Below are 23,138 nucleotides of genomic sequence, written 5' to 3' on the forward strand. Positions count from 1 at the left end.
GATGGGACCGATGCCATGATCTTCGTTCTTTGAATGTTGGGTTTTAAGCCAGCTTTTTCACCCTCCTCTTTCACCTTCATCAAGAGTTTCTTTAGTTCCTCTTCACTTTCTGCCAGAAGGGTGGTGTCATCTGCATATCTGAGGTTATTGACATATCTCCCTGCAATCTTGATTCCAGCTTGTGCCTCATCCAGACCAGCGTTTCTCATGATGTACTCTGCAAACAAGTTAAATAAGCAGGGTGACAATATACAGCCTTGACCTACTCCTTTCCCAATTTGGAACCAGTCCATTGTTCTACGTCCAGTTCTAACTGTTGCTTCTTGACCTGCCTACAGGTTTCACAGGAGGCAGATAAGATGGTTTGGTATTCCCATCTCTTTAAGAATTTTCCACAGTGTTTTGTGATCTACCAAAGAATTACTTACAATATAAAAAAAACTGGAATCCCATTGTTTACCCTAAAAAACTGGATAAATGTACAGCCTTACAAGTTAATGATGCATAACTGCTATATTATCAGATATTTAATGATATGTAAAATATTTACAATGAATCAAGTGAAAAAGGTATTTCCAAAGCAATATGTGTAACTCCCTATATGTATAACACATATTATACACACACACACACACACACACACACACACACCCCCCGGAAGGGTACACACTGGAATCCTCTATCTATTATCAGGGCTGGCAGGCAGGAACAGGCAGGTCACAATATCCAAGTCAGCTGGAGACAAAGGTTTACTGGGAGTAACTGCCCAGTTGGGTAACTCCAGATAAAGAAATACATAAATTCTCTAGACTTTTCCTGAGACTTTTAAGTTTAAAATTATGTCAAAATGAAAACTTGCAAAAAACCTGAACTGACATAAATGGCAAGGGTATTTATTGGGTCAATGAAAAAGCAGGCAGTCCTAGCGGCTCCTGGCAACCTTTACAACCTTAAGAGCACCAGCTTCAGGACAAGGCAGACCCTGTGGGCTACAAAGGGAAAGGACAGAAGGAACCTGGCTATTTCCTAAGACGGCTGAGTCACTAAACCAAGCCAACCCTAAAGCCCACATCTCTGGACTTCCAGCTCTTGAGCCAATAACACCCTTAGCATTTAAATCAGTTTGAGTTTTCTTGAACATATAAATTTAAACTTACAAAAAAGTCTCAACAATAGTCCTAACCTTTCCTGTAATACTCTTCACCCACATTTCTCAACAGTTAACATTTTGCCCCATTTGCTTTATGTTCTCTCTCAAATACACACACAATCTTTAGAAACCATGTAAGAGTAAAGTACATACATCATTGCCCAGTCTTCTCCAAATATTGTAGTGTTTATTTCCTAAAAATAAGGACCACAGTACAATTATCAAAATCAGGAAACTTAACACTGATACAATCTAATCCACAGTCTATACTCAAATTTCACCAGCTGTCCCCAAATATGTCCTTGGCCTTTACTTCTCCTAACCTAGGGTCACACATTCCATCTGCTGTCATATCTCGTCAATCTCCTTTACCCTGGGGCAGTTCCTCTGTCATGCCTGCCAGTGAAAACAGGGAGGAGCACAGCCCAGACTCTCTCTTTGGGTTCTGCACACCCAGCAGGATGCCTGATAAGTGGTGCAGTGTCCCTTTCCATAGGAAGGAGGCACAGGTGCTGGTCTGTCTCAATACTGGTGATGTGAACTTTGATACTGTGGCTGACGGACTTTGAGGTGGCCCCAGTGGCCCCGACCTCTGATGTTCATACCCTGTGTGCCCTCCTCCCTTGAGCGTGGACAGGACCTGTGACCTGCTTGTAACCAAGAGAACAAAGACAGCAGGATGTTCTACAGTAAGCGATTATGTTCCACCTTGCTGCCTGTGAGGAAGCCAGTGCCCATGCTGGGGAGGCTGCCTGCAAACAAGCAGAGATGGCCTCTATGTGCAGAGGGTATCCTCCACCAACGGCCAGCAAAATAGAGCAGCTGTCAATCTTTAACCACAAGGAATGGAATGCAGCCAATAAGCTCCAGAGCAGGAAGTGGACCTGCCAGAGTCAAGCCTCCAGAAAGGCCAGCCCCAGCTGACACCGGGATTCCAGTTGCACCAGACCCTGAGCAGAGAGAGGACCCAGCAAAGCCACACCCAAGCCTCTGGACTCAGAGAAACTATAAGGTAATTTTAAGTTGCTATATTTGTGGTAATATCTTCCTGGGCATTGTTACACGGCAATAGAAAATAAACACAGTCACATTAAGGTAGCTCTGCCAGATTACCCCAGTGTACTATTTTTCCATTTGAAATCAATATATAATATATGGGAAAATCCTCTGTAACTATGCCAACATCATAGGCCTCATCAGACTTTCACAGCCTTAATGATCACTGGTGATTCTTGCCTCGGCCAGCTACTACCACCATGTCTGGAAATGATGATGTTCTGTCCATTCTTCCTTCTGCATTTATTAGTTGGCAAAATGGGGAAAGAAGAACTTTCCCTTACCCCATTTGTTTACTCATGTACTTATTTACACGTCAAACACACTCATACTTGTTTCATTCCCTAGCAGATTTAATTCACTCTCAGGATTTATTGGGATACTGAGACAACCAGATTCCAGTGGGAACTAATTCAAGCTAACTCCTGAGTCCTTCTGACAAGTCCTATAACTTTTTTTAAACTGCCTGAATGAGGTGTCATTTACTTACCATAAAATTCACTTATTTAAAGTATACTATTTGGTGATTTTTAGTATATTTACAAAATTGTGCAACCACCACCACAATCTAATTCTCAAATTTTAATTTGTTATCACTTCCTGCTCCAGCCCTGGGATCTGCCATTTCTCCAAGGAACCTTGGCTACTTTTAGTGGGGAAGGCTGTCTGGAAACCAAGATCTAGGTGGTCAGAAGTGCTCAGTGATACCAGGGTGCCCCTACTGCTTCCAGGCCCTTTGATAATATGTATATGTGTACATGTAAATGTGCTTCTATGAACACACACACACACATACACATACAGACAGACATAAAAGGCTGACCTACTTTTTGTTTTTTGCATTTGAAAGCATCCTAGGGCACACAGACAGCAACATCCGAGATGAGGCAAAAACCCCTTCCTTTCTCCAGTTAAGAAGGAAAGGGCAGTTCAAAAAAAAAAAAAGATTAGAGTTTTAATTTCATTCTGTTTTATAACTCTGCACACAGTTCCATGTTTTTCAGATTTTCACAATGAGGTCTGTGATGCCCAAATGGTAAAGGACCACCAACCCAATACATGTGTGAGTTGACACAACACAAGTCACTTAATGGCCTCCAGGGTTTGCAGCTCAGTGTTTAGTTCCATCATTTATTTCCTCATATGTCTGAATGTCAGACAATTTGTAGAAATAAACACAAGATCTCTGCTTGAGAAAGAGAAGAACCAGAGTGCAGTCTGTTTTTATGAAAAAAAAAAGACAGACCAGATCATATTGCTCAAAACTCTCCAATGGTTGCACATCTAAATCCACAGTAGTACTATTTATTGATACAATGGCCAAGGTGGGGAATAAACCCAAGTGACCACCAATAAATAAATGAACAAAATGTGGTCTATACATACAGGGGAGTATTATTCAACTTGAGCAAGGAAGAAAATTCTGACACATGCTACAATGCGAATGAACCTTGACACATTATAACAAATGAAATAAGCCAATCACAAAAAGACAAACACTCTATGATCCCACTTATATGAAGTACCTAAAACAGTCAAGTTCATACTGACACAAAGTAGAATGTGGTTGCCAGGGACTGTGCGAAGGGGGCTTCTTGGTAGTGGTTCAGAGTTTCACTCTTACAGGATGAAAATATTCTGGAGGCCTGCTGCACAACAATGTGAACACAGTTAACACTACTCAACTTAACCCAAAAGGGTTAAGGTGGTACATTTTATGTGTTTTTTAAATCACATTGTTTGCTAACAATCCTAGAGGACAAAACAAATGTCCAACAACAAATCAGCAATAAGAGAAAAACTCAGAAATGCGATTAAAAATCTCATGCATTACCAGTTATCGAGATAAGTGACCTGTATGTAATAATACAATTATATTATCTGTCAGCTGGATTATTCCTAGGTAAGAGGGAATATGTAGTAGGCCTGCAATAAATCTCTGCTGCACAGGCACATCTGTGTTTGTACCAGTGAGAGCAGCACTCGTTGCTGTGACAGACACAGCTCGCTGGGTTAGCATGTCCCATGGCTGCTGGGCCCTGCAGCATCAGGCAAGCAGCTACCTGGCTGACCTCATCGCCAGCTCGCCAAGCCACACTGGCCTCCCTGACCTTCTGTGACCACCTGGAACCTTTCCCTGCAGGGTCTTCACACTCGCTTTCTCTCCTGCCTGGCTTATTCCCTCACCTCATTCGATCTCTGCTCCACTGTCACCATAAAAGAGACTTCACTTCCAAAATACACCCTCTCTTCTCTGTCCACTCCACCCCCGTCCACGTATGGTCTATCCCCTTGGTCTCCTTTATTTTCCTTCATAGCACTTAATGCCACATATTATTTTATATACATTTATTTGCATATTATCATCTATAAATCCACTTGAACAGAAGTTTCATCTGTCTTGTCTAGTATTATTCTCTCAATGACGAGAATGGTGTCCAACAGGGTAGGAGCTTTCCTGTAGAATGAAGGAAAAGGAAAGAGAGATACAGGAAGAGAGGGAGGAGGGTGAGTAGGAGAAAAAGGGGGAGGAGGAATGGAGGGCAGGTGTCTCTGTTCCCCTCTAGCTCAGGACTTCTTCCCTGGTCTCGCCTGTTTCCAGGGCTGTTTATTTTACTAAAACCAGTCTATTATTTTCTCCCTTTAATTACCTGACTTTCACAATTAACAATGCTAATGTTCACTTCTATTAGTACTATACACATAATTAAAAACATGACTTCCTCTCACATCTGCTGAACAATGGAATAAAATATAACTTTGTTAAGACATGCAACTTATTTTTTACTTAGCTCAAGGTAAACAAATTTCAGAAAATATTTTAATTATCTGAGAAGTCATCTGATATAAGAACCACACTGGATCTCACGCCTTCGTTACTGTACTTATTGAACTGTGACTCACGCACTGGTTTACATAAGATCAAATTTCCTGCTAACTGCTTGAGTAACTTGTGACAATCACGAGGTCCTGTTTCTTGAACATGGACTGTGCTAATTCAACAATATTCCTGGACAGACTTTAAAGGAAACAGCATCTCTTTTTAGAAAGGCCTGGAACTGCTCACTTTCCCTCGTATCTCACATGCTTTTGAGTCACCTTGACGGGTGCTTTCCACAGCCCTATTTTGATTTTCTCTACTAGTGAAAATAATCGGAATTCCTAAGGACACTGAACTTTATGGGAATCAGCTAAACTGTTAGTGGCCTGTGGTCTGGCTCTAAGGCTCTGAGCACAGCTCACCGCACCCCCTGCTCATCACTGGCTCAGTCACAGGACTGGGCCTGAGTTAGGACAAACAGTGCAGACTGCTCGAGTCATTCGGGACTAACAAGAAGACAAGGTGTATGCTCACCTCACATACCTCCTCCCCACCCAACACACAAATACACACCCATGATATCTCTCATTATAAAAGCAAAACACATCCAATGTAAATCTCAGAACATACAAGAAATCAAAAAGAACATTACAGAATGAACCTAGAGATTATCATAGTAAGTGAAGTCAGAGAAAGACATATACCATATGATATTGCTTATATGTGGAATCTAAAATATGATTCAAATGAATTTAACTATTAAACAGAAACAGACTCACAGACATAGAGAACAGAACTGTGTGGTTGCCAAGGCGGAGAGGGGTAAGGGAAGAACTGGGAGTTTGAGATTAAGTAGATACAAACTTCTATATATAAAAATAAACAAGGTCCTACTGTATAGGACAAGGAACTATACTCCCATGATTTCCTAATAACTCAATGAAAAAGAATACATGTAGTGAGAGTTGGACTGTGAAGAAGGCTGAGTGCCGAAGAATTGATGCTTTTGAACTGTGGTGTTGGAGAAGACTCTTGAGAGTCCCTTGGACTGCAAGAAGATCCAACCAGTCCATTCTGAAGGAGATCAGCCCTGGGATTTCTTTGGAAGGAATGACGCTAAAGCTGAAACTCCAGTACTTTGGCCACCTCATGCGAAGAGCTGACTCATTGGAGAAGACTTTGATGCTGGGAGGGACTGGGGGCAGGAGGAGAAGGGGACGACCGAGGATGAGATGGCTGGATGGCATCACTAACTTGATGGACGCAACTCTGAGTGAACTCCAGGAGTTGGTGATGGACAGGGAGGCCTGGCGTGCTGCGATTCATGGGGTCGCAAAGAGTCGGACATGACTGAGCGACTGAACTGAACTGAACTGATGCATGACTGAATCACTTTGCTCTGCACCAGAAATTCAGACAACACTGTATATCAACTATGTAGTGGTGGTTTAGTTGCTTAGTCGTGTCCAACTCTTGCGATCCCATGGACTGTAGCCTGCCAGGCTCCTCTGTCTATGGGATTCTCCAGGTGAGAATACTGGAGTGGGTTGCCATTTCCTTCTCCAGCGGATTTTCCCCACCCAGGAATTGAACCTGGGTCTCCTGCATTGCAGGCAGATTCTCTACCAACTGAGCTATGAGGGAAGCCCCTATAAAAATCAACTATAGTCAAATGGAAAAAAAAAAAATTAATGAAAAACATGACCCAATAAATGGAAGCATAATCCCTAACTTTTTAAAAATATATTTTCAACATTAAAAAATAAAGTAAAAACAAAAGAACTTTATATATGTATCATATATATCTCACTGTTAACAGTTTTATTATATTTGTCCTGTGCATATTTGTTAATAAAAATTGGATCATTAAGTACGTACTATTTTATAACCTGTTTTATACCATACAGACCATCTTTTCACATTAACAATTCTATTCCATCCATTTATTTTTAATACTGTAGAGTCCTCTGTTACTACAGTGAGGCATTTAAACAGATGCTAACTTTCCTCTTATAAAAAGTGCTGCTTTATAACTGAATCACTTACCTGTACACCTGAAACTAACGTAACACTGTTAACCGACTATGTTCTAACATAAAATTTTAAAAAAAGTGCTTTAAATAAATATCTTCTTGCTACATTTTTACACACATTGAGTTATTTTCTTTGGAAAAGTTCTTAGCAGTAAAGTTAAATAGATTAAAACCATCATTTTTGATGTGTGATAAACTGCCCTTCAAAACATTAATTGCAGTCTCTCCTGCATCTGCATGTGAAAATACAGGTATATACTCGGGTTTGTGAATTCTTTGCAAAAAGCTTTACATTAAGGTGATGATGATAATAACCCTAGCAGTAGCAGCTGCCATCCAAGGAGCTGTGGAAGCACTTTTCCCTACCTTATCTCTAATCCTTACAGCCACCCAGACCAGCCGGGACAAAGAGTAAAATCCTTGGTTGACAGACAGGAAACTGGGGCTAAGGTAAGGGTTATAAAGAAGCCAAGCTGAGGGCTCCCCTGGTGGCTCAGTGGTAAAGAATCCACCCGCCAACAAAGGAAATGGGTTTGATCCCTGGTCCAGAAAGATCTCACGTGCCGCAGAGCAACTGAGTCCACGCTCTACAACTGTTGAGCCTGTGCTCTAGAGCCTGAAGACACAACTACTGAGCCCAAGTGCTACCACTACTGAAGCCCATGAGTCAGTGCTCCCCAACAAGAGAAGCAGTCACAGCGACAAGCCGCCCACTGCAATGAAGAATAGCCCCTGCTTGCCACAACTAGAGAAAAGCCTGACAATGACGACCCTGTATGCAAGACAGCAAAAAAGACACAGATGTGTATAACGGACTTTTGGACTCAGAGGGAGAGGGAGAGGGTGGGATGATTTGGGAGAATGGCATTGTAACATGTATACTATCATGTAAGAATCGAATCGCCAGTCTATGTCCGACACAGGATACAGCATGCTTGGGGCTGGTGCACGGGGATGACCCAGAGAGATGTTATGGGGAGGGAGGTGGGAGGGCGGTTCATGTTTGGGAATGCATGTACACCCATGGTGGATTCATGTCAATGTATGGCAAAACCAATACAGTATTGTAAAGTAAAATAAAGTAAAAATAAAAATTAAAAAATAAACAAATAAAGTTAATACAAAAATAAATAAATAAAAGAGAAAAGCCTGAGCAGCAACGAAGACCAAGCACAGACAAAAATAAATAAGTAAAAATTTTTTTAAAAGTAGAGTTGAGGATTAGCCCTAGTCCCAGGCCTGCCTGACTCCAGAGCTCCCAATGGGGCGAAAAGACTTCAAAGAGATGACAGGAGTCAGCCTCACAGCACAGGGAGTACAGCAGAGCCCACCTTGCTGGTCAGGAGCCTGGGTGCAAAATCTCAGAACTTTGGAGCTGGCTGGTTAAACTTCTGATAGCTTAAAACTGGCCAAGTGGCAGAATTCAGACCACAGAAATCAGTGCTGCTTTGTTCTGAAAGCCTGTTCACCAACACAGCAAATTCAAATAATAATGTCTGATTTCACCACCCTGGACATTACCCAGGAGAGAAGGGCTGCTCATCTTTTCCCTAAGCAGCTGCTGGCTCCACAGCCAGGGAGGAGCAGGGTCCCCACGTGCAAGCATCGCAGGGAGCCCCAACCACTCCTCTCCAGCACCCACTGCCCCGGCACCCCACCTGCCATGAGAGCACCAGCACTAAGACCCCCATGCCTGTGTTCCACTGACAGCAACGGGACAGAAGCCACAGGCCCCATGACATATCTTGCCACCTCGCATCCCACAGGGCTCCACAGGCCCCCCTCTAGGTCAGCGCCCACTCTTCCCTACTCTTGGAATCCTCCTGTAAAGCACACTAGGGGTTCCCTGTACCTTCTTTTCTCTGAGCCTCCCCCTTCCTTGCTTGCTCTAACCTGAGTCTAATCTCCCCAGAGGGCAGTGCTGCCCCTGGCTGGCCTTTCTGTAGCAATTCTCAGTCACTGGCCTGGAATTGGGAAGACGTGCTCCTTGCTTCCCAGGTGCTTCTTCACTTTCTCCCTGCCTCCTCTGTGCCTCTTCCTTGAAGCCCTCCAGCTCTCCCTCTCCCATCCCAGACCACATTCACACTCCTCTCAGCACCAGGACGTGACCTGCTGCCTCACTGTTCTGCTCCCCCTCCACTCTCCGTGGTGTCAAAGGAACCCTTCACACCCTGGCCCCTCCTCTCCTCTAGTGAGGTCTCTTCCACCCAACCTCAGCCAGCCACCGCCATGGCAATATGGAGACTTCCTCTCTCCCCAAAAGTGTGGCTACCCATCACCCCCATCTCAAGAGTGCCCCTCCGGCTTTCCAGTTTATTCCCTCTGCTGCTGCTAAGTCGCTTCAGTTGTGTCCGACTCTATGCGACCCCACAGACAGCAGCCCACCAGGCTCCGCCATCCCTGGGATTCTCCAGGCAAGAACACTGGAGTGAGCTGCCATTTCCTTCTCCATTATTCCCTCTAGGATCTGACTAATCATTTCTTGATCCCACCAGGACTTATGATCACCAATCCTGTGGTCTTTTCACTCTCTCACCTTCTCTGGCTATACCACTCTCTGCTTAAACCCCACTCTTCACCACCTCACCACCTGCCTTTGACAAGTCAATGTGGCTGGAGTAAAACGGAAAACTATACCAACTGATCTTGCTTTAAATTCATTTAAATTTACAATCCTGCAACTTACATGGCTGATTAATGCAGCCCAGAAGCCACCAACACTTCCTCAGCCCATCAACTGCCCCGCTGTCCTGCCTCACCATCTTCCTGCCTCCTCTCCCATCCCCCAAGCACCAACAAGGACCCTGCTGCTAAGGACACTGTGAGGGCTGCAGTCCTGAGAAGAGCACATTCACAAATGCCGCCATCCCGTCTGACCGCCCTGAACACCTTCCACACACATCTCTCTGTCTTCCTTACTCTGCGTGGACCGTCCTCACCCTGTGTGACTCCAATTCCCAGGGCCTTCATTTGTGCTCGACCCCCACCCCTGAAGGACAATTCTCCCCTCTATTCTGCACCAGCAGTATTCCCTTCTATGCTGAATTGTTCCTGGATCAAGGTACAAATACAGTTACTTCTTTTATTAATTAATAATAATATTATTAATAAAAAAATAAACCAAAGCTAGCAACTATTTGGGCTCCCACTTTCCTCTCCAGCTTTCATCCCAACTCCCCTGCTGCCCAGGGTCAGCTGGCCTCCAAGGTGGCCCAATAATCTCCACGCCTGGCTCCCTTCCTATTACACAGTCCCTCCCAGTGTCCCTGGGATCTACAGAAAAAAGCTCAGGTGACGGCCTGTTACTTCTACAGCCAGGTCATCAAAGACGGTCTAGCCTGTGGATCTCTCAGATTACATGTCTGGGAGGAAGCTGACTGCCATGCTGCCAACTGGGGAGCTTGTTCAGTGAGGAACCAAGGCCCCATCAGCAGCCATGGGAGGAGCTGCCATGGAAGAGAGCCTCCAACCCTGCCGAGCCCTCAGATGACTGCAGCCCTGGCCAATATCCTAACTAATACCTCCTGAGAAACTGGGCCAGAAGCACTCACAAGAGCCATTCCCGAATTCTCGACCCACAGAAACGGTGGCAGAGCAAATATTTACTGTTTTAAGCCACTAAGTTTCAGAGTTATTTGTCATACAGTAGATAACTAACCTACAGTTTACAGAAAAATGCCTCAATAAACTTTGTTTACTGTCTCCAATTTTTCTTTTAAATTCACTCTAATACAGCTTTTGCCCCCACACCACTATACCAAAACCACTTGTCTTAATCACCACATTGTCAAACTCAATAATCAATTCTTAGTTCTCATCTTACTTATCTGTTAAACAACATTTCATTCAGTAGATCTCTTCCTCCTGGATAGACTTTATTTACTTGGTTTCCTGGACACGACCCTATAATGGCTCTTCTGCTTTTCCGGTCGATTCTCCACTGGTGTCTCCTCATCTCACCACTCTCTTAATTCTAGAGCATCCCAGGGCTTAGCCCTTAGTCCCTTCTCTTCTCTGTCTCCCCACATTCCTTCAGTGACCTCAAAAAACTCATACTCATATAGTCCGACAATGGCCTTTAAGGTCTCACATCCTTGCTAATCAAAGTGTGGTCCATTGGACCTGAGAGTTTATCTCTGGCTCCTACTCGAAACCAACCAAATCAGAATCTAATTTTAACTAGACCACTGCTGGTATGTATGCATATTAAAGTTTGAGAGGCACTGTCTTTGTGGTCTGGTACCCCATCACTCTCTGCTCCCACCACACTGGGCTCCGGCCATCTAGGGATTTCAGCAGGTACACCCCTACTCTCAGGACCAGAACAGTACCATCCCATCTGTCTGAAATGCTCTTCTCCAGATACTTGCTCCCTAACCTCCATCAAGACTTGGATCATTTGTAACCACTTCGGGAGGTCAATGCTAATCACCTTGTTAAAAAGTACAAACACACCACCATCACTACTACCACCACCATGCTCCCCATCATAGTTCTCCATACGACTTTTCTCCAACACACACATAACCTTCCACATACTAACCTTTACTTATTCATCATATTTATTCTCTATCTTCTCCAAGTATAATACAAATATTTGTGGGCTGAGATTTTTGTCTGTTCTATTCACTAGTGTATCCCAAATCCTGAAGACAGCCTAGACACAGCAGGTGTTCAAGAAATGTATGTTGTGAAAGGACTCTAGCCCTCCATAGCTTTTTCCAGGGCTTGGCCATCGACTCTGACTCGGTCCCTGAAATCACTTCCTCCACCAGCACAGCTGTCCACGCCTGTGATCCCTTCCCCCACCTGCCTAGAACAAGTCAGTGTCTTTGAGACTAGCCATCTCCTGCTTCACCAGGCTTTAACCAAGCCCCTCAAGATCCTGTTAACAGCCTCCCCACTAAGCCTCACGATTGTTTCAAAGATAATTCAGAACTAAAACTTTTCTGGTCCCTTCAAACCTGTAAATATTTCCTTTCTTCTCCCTATTCCATTAACCAAACGTGGCTACTGAGCACTTGAAGTGTGGCTGCCCAAAGTGAGAAGTTAAAATACACACCAGATTTGGAAGACTTGATATGAAAATAAGATACAAAATAGTTCATCAATAATTCTCATACGATTACATGTTGATATGATAATTTAGAAATACTGGGTAATGTGGCTGATTCATGTCAATGTATGGCAAAAACAACCACAATATTGTAAAGTAATTAGCCTCCAATTAAAATAAATAAGTTAATTTAAAAAAAACAAAAAATATATGAACTTCTGAAAAACAGTTCTGCCATTTGTCATAAAAGAAGGAAGTCCTAGATAATTTTTACTTTTGTCCTATTTCTTAATTCTTAAGACAACTTAAGAATTCTTCTCACTGAAGAAAAATCTGTACCAAAATCTACCCCTCAATAAATACAAAGAACAAGAAAAAAAAATACTGGGTTAAATAAAATATATTATGATAATTGATTTCACCTGATTCATTTTATTTTTCATGTGGCTCCCATTATATTTCTAATAGACAGCACTGCTCTAAACCATTTTCAAACAAAATGATTCCTGCCTTCCTGGAAGAAATTCTTCCTCTAGCTTTTAACAAGCAGGAGACTGCAAAAGAATGTGAGCAAATGCAACATGCAATTTAAAAATAAAAACTAAACAAAACCTGTAATGCTTTGAAATTATCACTTTGATCGTCACTTGAAATTGAATATTTTAAGATAGTATTTTTCAAAGACATATAATAATAGAGTATATTTAAGTGTCATTATAATTCAATATTATCACTATGTGTAAAAATTCATGAAGCTGCTATAACCTAATGATTCATGCACTTTTCTCAACGTCCTATACTTAAATATTTTAATGTTATACTATATACCACCACACTAATTTAATCCAAACTAAGTGATTCTATGTTTAAGGAAAAAGAAGACTCTTGCTTTTGCATGCTTCCTAAAATTTAAAAGGAGTGAAATAAAAGCACCCTCCTCCTTTCATTTCCTCCCTTTAAAGTCAGAGTTCAGTAACAGAGCATTTAAATACTGCCCCTGCTCAAAGGAATCTCCTTAGCAACCTTTTACAGCTTGTCATGGGTTGCAGAATTTTCCCAATCTCCCACTCTTGAAAAGGCCCATGTCCTGTCCAGAACAAAGGAACTTAAAACAGAAAACAACCTCCTTAAATGAAAATTTTAGAGGTTTCACAATCTCCTTCAGTTCTTTGCCAGTTCCTTTGCTCTAAGCATGCTGCCGACCTCCCTTTCCAAGGTAAAATCATATCTGGTATCTAATGGCCTCTGCAAAAACAAGAGTGGACACTTCTAACAACACCTGCAATCATAATTAAAGGTCACACCTGTTGGTCCATACCATGAGATTCTAAGCCCGTTTCACAATTACAGGTTGTTGATCCATTTTAAAATTTATTCAATTTAGTTCATGTGTAAGCTGTATAAAAGTAATAGAATGAATCTGCAAACAGCTTAATAAGTATCAAATAATACAATTAATTGTCTTGCTCATTTTTATTACATTGGTATTAACTACCTAATTAGCCATGCTGAAGGAAAAATGAAATTCCAAGTTTAATAAACCAAAATTCATATAAATAAGTTTAAGAAAACAGGTACTACTGCCTCTAGAGTAAGTGAAGTGAAGTCACTCAACTGTGTCCGACTCTTTGTGACCCCATGAACTGTAGCCTACCAGGATCCTCCATCCATGGGATTTTCCAGGCAAAAGTACTGGAGTGGGGTGCCATGAGTAAAGAGGGAGTATTTCTGTCCAAAGCATGTACTAAATTAGGGCCAGTGCCCAGGCTCCAGTTTTATGCCACACCCCTAAAAGCATCATTTTCTCCTATCTTACCTCTCTGGGCTTGAATGTGAAGTAGGGGGGCAGCCACAGAAGTAAAGGGTAGAAGGTCACCTCATACTAGAGTAAGTAAGACACATTCACACAGTCACCATGCCACCAATGCAAATGGACAGGCTGGTGGACATGGCCTTGTTACTATGATTCCAATGATTTATTCATAAAATCTAACGGAATAGGATGCATTACCTTATCCCCAGCCACCTATATATATACACACACACACAGCATCACTCTTCCCCACTATCTAAGAAGAGTTCTCCTTTTGCCAGTCCAGCAGAAGCCAATTCCCCCTAAAACTGACTTCTCTTGCTTCTCTCTCTCTACAAAACTTTATTCCCCTTCTTGTCCTGCCCCCTGTTCCCCTCAGGATTGAGAAACATCAAAGAAAAAATAGGACTGAATCCAACCAAAACCTTGTGGGGCCTTCCCGGGGACAAAAGCCCCTGTGTCCCAATTCTTATTTATAGAGGAAAAAAGAAGGCTTTAGTCTTCCAGGCCTTCCCCAAATTCCAAAGAGCAGGCTCTAGCAGTTCATGATTAGGATAAGCAAGTCACCTTACTGTCCGAGCTCCTCCTGAAGGAATACAGGTTGTTAGACCCTGATGCATACCTGTAAGATGTTCTGTAGAAACTAAGACCCCCACCCAGGGAGAGGATGGTGACCACACGCTGACCGCAGCATGCAAAACCCACACTGGTTGGAACATCACCCCATTACCTCACAACAACCCATCAGAAGAAGGTCCACCAGCTGCTTGTGCAGCCTTCAACCCTTTCCCCTCACATCATTTTTTAAAACCCTGAAAGCCATCAGGGAGTGTGGGTCTCTGGAGTATGAGCTGCCTGCTCTCCTTGCTTGGCGCCGGCAAATAAATCCTTTGCTGTGAACACCCACTGTCAGAGTTTGGCTTTCTACACCGTAGGCACAGGAGCCCTTGTTTCTAATGTTTTTGAGAAGCAGAATCGAGACAACAGAAAGACCCAGGACCAATGTGAAGGAAGAAGAAAAGGAAAGGGAAAAGGAAACAAGATGTCAGCACCCTGATTTTGGACACTCCTTTGGAATGGAGGATCTAGATATCAGTTGAAATGAAAGAACAAATGCAGAGGAAAGAGAAGGTGAAGGACAAGTGTGCCTTCAGGGAAGGAGTTGGGGTGGGCTGGGGTAAGTGGAAGGTTCCAGAGTAGCTAGAGGGATAAGGGAGTTGAAGAATTTTAAAAAGGAAATTTTCATAATTTTATTAAATGTTGTTATAACCTATAAACTGTATTCACTATAAGATCCTTTCAGAGACTCTTCTTAAATACCTTCCACTGCTACAGTGTGCTTATCTGCTACGCTGCGTAAGTAGCAAGCAAGGGAGAGCCTCAGGACTGACCAAGTGTCTGAATTAAAAACCTACGTGAAGGAAAAAGTAAAACAAGGAAAGACAGTGGTCGATTGAACAAGTTCAGGCTCTGTCCTCCTATTCAACTACATAACATCTTCACTGTGCAGCCTTTTGTTAAGATTCCTAATGAAGCAACAATTCTTTTTACTCATTTTATAATGGTAATTCTCTTGCAACAAGATTTCTCAAGGCAGCACTGTGTCCTGATGCCCAGCAGAGTCCATACGTAGCAAGAGTTCAACCAGCGATGGCTGAATTAAGGAAAGTTCTGACTTGTTTACCTTTAATTCCTGCTCCCTTTCACAACTCTTCATTTTCCTAAGATCCATTTCTATTTACTCATGAAAGCTTACCCCAGATAATAATCCAAACCACAAGGCAAGGTGCTTATTAGTTATCCACAGATGTGAAGGCCACAATCTTCACATCAATAAAACTGCCTCATGAACTTTGTTTCTCAAGAAAATAAGCAGTTATGTCATATAAAACCTTTATGAATAAAACCATGGGAGTCCAACAAGCAAAGTTAGGCATCAATCTTATATTCTAGAAAATACACTTGCAATAAATTTGATACTCTAAATAGAAAATGATCTTAAAGGGAAACAAAACAACAGCTCAAATTTCAATTATACTAGACCAAACTAATGAGAAAAGATCCTGATGCTGGGAAAAACTGAAGACAGGAGGAGAAGGGGATAACAGAGGACAAGATGGTTGGATGGCATTATCGACTCAATGGACATGAGTTTAAGCAAGCTCTGGGAGATAGTGAAGGACAGGGAAGCTTGGCATGCTGCAGTCCATGGAGTCTAAAAGAGTCAGACATGACAGAGCAACAGAACAAGAAGACCAAACTAAAGTTTGTCCCAACACATAAAAAAATGTTTATTTCTACTTGAAATATAAATTATATCAAGACCATCCCCAAGAAAAAGAAATGCAAAAAAGCAAAATGGCTGTCTGAGGAGGCCTTACAAATAGCTGTGAAGAGAAGAGAAGTGAAAAGCAAATGAGAAAAGGAAAGATATACCCATTTGAATGCAGAGTTCCAAAGAAGAGAAAGGAGAAATAAGAGTCTTCCTCAGTGATCAACCCAAAGAAACAGAAAACAACAGAATGGGAAAGACTAGAGATCTCTTCAAGAAAATCAGAGATACCAAGGGAACATTTCATGCAAAGATGAGCACAATAAAGGACAGAAACAGTATGGACTTAACAGAAGCAGAAGATATTAAGAGGTGGCAAGAATACAGAAGAACTATACAAAAAAGATCTTCATGACCCAGATAATCATGATGGTATGACCACTCACCTAGAGCTGGACATCCTGGAATATGAAGTCAAGTGGGCCTTAGGAAGCATCACTTCGAACAAAGCTAGTGGAGGTGATGGAATTTCAGATGAGCTATTTCAAGTCCTAAAAGATGATGCTGTGAAAGTGCTGCACTCAACATGCCAACAAATTTGGAAAACTCAGCAGTGGCCACAGGATTGGAAAAGGTCAGTTTTCATTCCAATCCCAAAGAAAGGCAATGCCAAAGAATGTTCAACCAATTGCACAATGGCACTCATCTCACACATTAGCAAAGTAATACTCAAAATTCTTCAAGCCAGGCTTCAACAATATGTGAACCATGAACTTCCAGATGTTCAAGCTGGTTTTAGAAAAGGCAGAGGAACCAGAGATCAAATTGCCGCTGGATTATCAAAAAGGCAAGAGAGTTCCAGAAAAAATATCTATTTCTGCTTTCTTGACTATGCCAAAGCCTTTGCCTGGGTGGATCACCACAAACTGTGGAAAATTCTTCAAGAGATGGGAATACCAGACCACCTGACCTGCCTCTTGTGAAATCTGTAAGCAGGTCAGGAAGCAGCAGTTAGAACTGGACATGGAAGAACAGACTGGTTCCAAATAAGAAAAGGAATATATCAGGGCTGTATATTGCTTATTTAACTTATATGCAGAGTAGTACATCATGAGAAACACTGGGCTGGATGAAGCACAAGCTGGAATCAAGACTGCCAGGGGAAATATCAATAACCTCAGATACGCAGATGACACCACCCTTATGGCAGAAAGTGAAGAAGAACTAAAGAGCCTCTTGATGAAAACGAAAGAGGAGAAGGAAAAAGCTGGCTTAAGACTCAACATTCAGAAAACTAAAATCATGGCATCTGGTCCCATTACTTCATGGCAAATAGATGTGGAAACAGTGAGAGACTTTATTTTCTTGGGCTCCAAAATAACTGCAGATGGTGACTGCAGCCATGAAATTAAAGACACTTATTTCTTGAAAGAAAAGTTATGACCAACCTAGATGCCATATTAAAAAGCAGAGACATTACTTTGCCATAAAAAGTCCATCTAGTCAAGGCTATGGTTGGTTTTTCTAGTAGTCATGTATGGATGTGAGAGTTGGACTATACAGAAAGCTGAGCACTGAAGAACTAACGCTTTTGAACTGTGGCATTGGAGAAGACTCTTGAGAGCCCCTTGGACTACAAGGAGATCCAACCAGTCCATCCTAAAGGAAATCACTCCTTAATATTCATTGGAAGGACTGATGTTGAACCTGAAACTCCAATACTTTGGCCACCTGATGCAAAGAACTAACTCATTTGAAAAGACCCTTATGCTGGGAAAGATTGAAGTGGGAGGAGAAGGGGATGACAGAGGGTGAGATGGTTGGATGGCATCACCAATTCAATGGACATGAGTTTGAGTAAACTCTGGGAGTTGGTGATGGACAGGGAGGCCTTGTGTGCTGCAGTCCACAGGGTCACAAAGAGTCAGACATGACTGAACGACTGAACTGAACTGAATTGTTGGGGGCTGACAGGGTGGAAGATGGGGAAGATACCTAATGGCACCCGATTTCCTTCAGGGGTGGCAAAAATGTTCTAAAAGTGATCGTGGTGATGGTTGCATAATTCTGTGAAAATACCAAAGATCAATGAGTCACACACTTTAAAATGGTGTGTTGACTTGTAAAGTTTGTGAATTACATTTCAGTAAACTTCTAACAAAAAATTAACAAACACTAATCATCAAAAGACATTAGGTAATTATCACAACACCAAGTAAATACCCATATTTACTGATACCGAATTTTTCTTTTAAACATCTGCCAAATATAGTAAAACCTCTACCAAATTGAGTGAAGACGTTAAAAGACACCACTCGAAACAGCAGAAGCTCTCTTAATCAGCCTTTATCTAGCTGACTGACCTATCTCACAGTTCCCAGTCCTCTAGCAACCAGACTGACTGATCTCCATGACAACTACAGACATGAGTCACCAGTGCATTCTGGTCACCTGGTAGAGGAGCTGAACTTTTTACCACACATCAGTTGGGTCTGTTCCCAAACCTATTCGTGCAACTCTACTGATATGATTACAAAAATAGTTCAATTAAATGATGTATTAACTGATGAAATGTATATATGCATTCACATTTCCCTGCCAAACTACATGCAAACAGCAAATGAAGAATGACCCTGTGAAACAGAAGAAAATTTCAGAAAAAAATGTTTCTTTCCTTGAGGAGAAACTGGACCTACATCCAATCTTTAATACAGCATATAAGCCCTTGCACCAGACTTCCCTGGTGGTCCAGTGGTTAAGACTGTATGCTCCCAATCCAAAGGACCAGGGTTTGATCCCTGGTCAGGGAAGTAGATCCCACATGCCAAAACTAAGAGCCCAAATGCTGCAACTAAAGATTCCACAGGTTGCAATGAAGACCCCACACTTTGCAACTAAGAGCCAGCAGAGTCAAATTAAAGAAAAACAAAATCATTGATCTAACATTAAAAAAGAGAACTGGCATCACTTGTTCCCCTCCAATTCCTATACCTTCCCCTCACACACACCATGCTGGCATCCTGCTGTTCTGTTAGTTTCAAAAACAGCTTGCTCTCTGACACTTCACAATGATGTCCTTTTGCCTGGAAAGTTCCACTTCATGTCTAAACCCTTTCCATCAGCCTGGCTGACTCCTTAAAGCCGAGTTTGTCATTTACGCAAAGATGCACGTACTCCTAAGAGCAGCACATAAACGATGCTCAATGGTAAATCACCTCTATCATGTACATATAGGAAGAGATGTCTAGAAGAATATTCTAAACAGTCATTATAACTAGATAGTAGAGTATGAAGTTATTTTTACATTCTTCTCTGTATCTGTCTGTGATACAAAATACAACAAACAATTTCTACAAATGAATAAAGGTACTTTGAAAAGGAAATAAAAGTCGAGCCCATTCCCACTTTGATCCTATCAAAATAAAAAAAATTGTTTCATCTTAAAAACATTTAAAATTCAAGCTATTCATTAAAGCAAATTGATCTGGCCCCTGGATAAGGCAAATTATTAAGAAAACTTTCTACTTTATTATCTAAGTGCTTAAATTACTTGAAAGGTAAATTTTCTGTTCCTTCAGGAATAACATGTTTAATGTCAGATAATTTGGTTACTCTGAAATCCTTTGCGAGACAGAGTACAACTGTCACTGGTCTTCAAATACAGTAAGAACTGTACAACGGAACACTACTTATTATAAATTTTGTGTCCTATGGTCAATCAATGTTGCCAGTATTTAAGACATCTATGACTGTACCACAGAAAGGCCATTTTGGTAATAAATATTATCTGAGACAGACAGAGAAGAGAAGAGAGAGAAAGGACAGAGGAGACAGGGGAGAGAGTCAGAGGAGTTGCCATAATGGCTCCAGTCTGCACAGGAAGATACATGAAATCTAACTGGAGATTTAACTATTTATCACATCATCGATATCTCACTACCAGTCTCTGTTAGTACTGACACTCAGAAGTAACAACTCATGGGTAGACACAATTTACCCTAAGGACACACAAACAAATTTTCAGGCCATATAAGTTAATGTCAATCAAACAGCCATATAAAATCAGGCATGTTTGAGGTCTTTAATCCAAAAAGAGGAAGCAGAATGTGTGTACTTCTTGTTCCTTTCAGCCTGCTGACCAAGGAGAAAATGCTGTTGTCACCAATAATTAAATAACATTTACCCTCCCAACCCTTTTAAAGAACACATATCATTTTTTAACTTGCCACACAATCCTATTTATAAACACCTAAATCAAGGTTTTACATCAGACAAAGCCTTCCAATAAAAGGGTAGGTTGATAGTAATTCCTTTGTATTTCCGCTAGATATTTTTAGATCTACTTAGTTTGATATCAAATACTAATTTTACAACCATATAAAACAGGCTCACTATGCAGCTACAGTTTACACAAATATTTCTGTAAAAATATTACTTACTTCTTTCATGCTAATTTTTCAGTTACTTTTGAAATTAATTCAGAGCTATCAAAGGTCATTTTAAAAAAGGACTACTCATCAAATGATCACTGTGAGTCTACATGAGCCAGATGTAAAATCAAAGTACAGGGGCTAATTCAGCTAAAGACAAAATGGGGAAATTCCCTGGCAGTCCAATGTTTAAGACTCTGCACTTGCACTGCTTGAGGACCTGGGTTCAATCCCTGGACAGAGAACTAAGATCCCACAAGTCTCACAGCCAAAAAAAAATTTTTTTTAAACAAAAATGGGTTTTTTTGTCTTGTTTTATTTTGTACTGTACTCTGTTAAAGCAGTCAGCACCCACATACTACCTTTGGCAGTTAATTTTACGCTGCTCAGGGAACATGAAAAATTTTCACGTAGTCCACTTTCTGTCAAAATCTGTATGTAACAAGAATGGAGTAAGTCCAAATACTACTTGTTCCTTGGTTCATTTCCAAAAGCTCTGGGTTTCCCCACAAAGCAGACTAATTCCAGGTGTGATTTCCCAGGAGGTTCAAATATGCAGCAAAATTCTTGAGTCGTTCTGAGTAATTCAGAATCAGATTAATTCACAAATTGCTCCAGTACAGACTGTGTTCACCTAACAGTGGGGCTGGGAGTTTACAGACAGAGTCTGTTCCTTCTTTGTCTGGTTTCCATCCAACAAGAACGTATTCCCTTACTGCATAATGCCAGGACTAAAAGAGTCACAGGCGAGAAATGTATCAAGGACAAGGACAATTTCACGGGCACAAAATTGTCAGTGTTCTGCAGATGCAGACAACCAAGGATTGTATTCAGACAAACCTGAAAGAGCTAAGAGAGGTGGTTGTACAACATGCTGGCTCTACAGCCCTGGGCAAGTCCCTCAACCTCACCATACCTCAGGTTTCATTAGTAATAGAACCCACTTCATAACCTGGTTGTGAGAATTAAATTAAGGTATCTAACAGTACTCAGCACAGAGGAAGAGCTAAAGTGTTTTTTAAAGATGTGGGAATGAAAGACAGTAAGTACTTATATATGGTACTTTATTTGAACTTCACAAATATGAACTTTATTTCTAAGATAGGAATATAAATCTTTTCCATACTTCCCCTCAGGGAAGCTTACATTTTCTGCTATGCTATGATTTTTACAAACTAGCTCTATCAAGATTAAAGGATCGAAAGAAGTTATCTAATTTCATATAATGCTTTAACCAATTTCACAGAAAATACAGCAAATCCATCAAGGAGAACAGGTTACTGTTCTGTTCTGGTTACTCATTCAACCTTCTTGCCTGCTAAAGGGAAAGGGCCTCTGAGTGCTACATAATTAACTATAGTTAATAGAAGACAGAATGGAATGAAATTTAGAAAGCTAAAAACAAGGAAAAAGTCTCAAGATACCTGGAAATTCCAATCTTTTATGTTTTAGTATTTTTAAGTGCTTAGCCTTTTCTTCAAATGTAAGAGTATCACCCACAAGAGTATTTAAGTAATGGCAGAAGGAAAAACCTGTAAACTAGGAGTGAAAGTTTTCCTAAACTGTGAATTGGAACCACTTTCCTTGACAGGAAAATTCCAACTACAGGTCAGTCATGTGATAGTTTATAAATGACCACTCCCAGAGAGGAGGCCAAGGCAGGTAACACACTATGTACATTACAGGTCCTCCCCAAAACCAAAGTGATAGAATACAGATTAGTGGTTATTGGGGGGTTGGGGATGGGGGGAAGACAACAAAGAGGAGTGAGGGGACCCTAGGGGGTGATGAGACTTGACTGTAGTGACGGTATTTGTCAAAACGTAAAGAATTTCAACTAAAAGTTTAAATTCTTCTGTATATAAATTATATCTTCAAAAAAATAGAAACAACAGTGTAAGAAAAAGTTAAATTGCTTATTAAAGTAAAAAATTTTGGCTTCATGCACATCCTCGCTTTCTACCAACCCAGCTCAGGGCTCTGGTTTCACCTCTCCCGAACCTCAACTCCATTTCTCAGGAAGAAGTCCCTCTGCTCTCCAGACCCAGCCCAACTCTAACTGGTTAAGTTTGGGGCCCTTTTACTTTCAAAAATTACCAGGGAATCCAAGGAGCTTCTGTGTGTATGAACTATAATCAAATATTTACTGTATCACAAATTAAAACTGAAAGTTTTTTATTGAATTGTTCAAATTAAATTGTTCAAAAATAATATTGCTGTAGAGCAGAAATTAACACAACATTGTAAAACTACACTCCAATAAAATTTTTTAATAAAATGATTAAAGAAAAATAATGCTATTAAATATGTTAATACATGTAACATTTTTATAGAAAGAAATGCTAAAAATTTTCCCAAAAAAATAGACTTCCCGAGTGGTTCAGTTGTTAAGACTCTGAGCTTTCAATGCAGGAGACTCAGATTTGGTCCCTGGTAGGGGAACTAAGATCCCACATGCCACTCAGGGTGGCAAAAAAAAAAAAGTCAATAAAATAGTGAAAGGGGTG

General features: G+C 41.2%; 1 protein-coding gene and 1 non-coding gene across 8 annotated transcripts in view; both read right to left on the bottom strand.

The window, feature by feature from the left end:
* SPIRE1 (spire type actin nucleation factor 1) overlaps positions 1-23,138 on the bottom strand; it is a 142,387-nt gene that overhangs the window by 97,324 nt on the left and 21,925 nt on the right. Inside the window, exon 3 of one of the 7 annotated variants that reach the window (XM_060405471.1) lies at positions 75-217. The exons of the other annotated variants lie outside the window; for them this stretch is intronic. Coding sequence (XP_060261454.1) covers positions 75-209 — 135 coding nt within the window. The 5' untranslated portion in view covers positions 210-217. The remainder of the gene's footprint in view (positions 1-74; positions 218-23,138) is intronic. 7 annotated transcript variants of the gene reach the window in all.
* TRNAC-GCA (transfer RNA cysteine (anticodon GCA)) lies at positions 6,599-6,671 on the bottom strand. The gene has a single exon. It is a non-coding gene; the product is annotated as a tRNA-Cys (tRNA).

Source organism: Ovis aries, chromosome 23, assembly GCF_016772045.2.
Source record: "Ovis aries strain OAR_USU_Benz2616 breed Rambouillet chromosome 23, ARS-UI_Ramb_v3.0, whole genome shotgun sequence".
NCBI classification, from domain to species: Eukaryota; Metazoa; Chordata; class Mammalia; order Artiodactyla; family Bovidae; genus Ovis; species Ovis aries.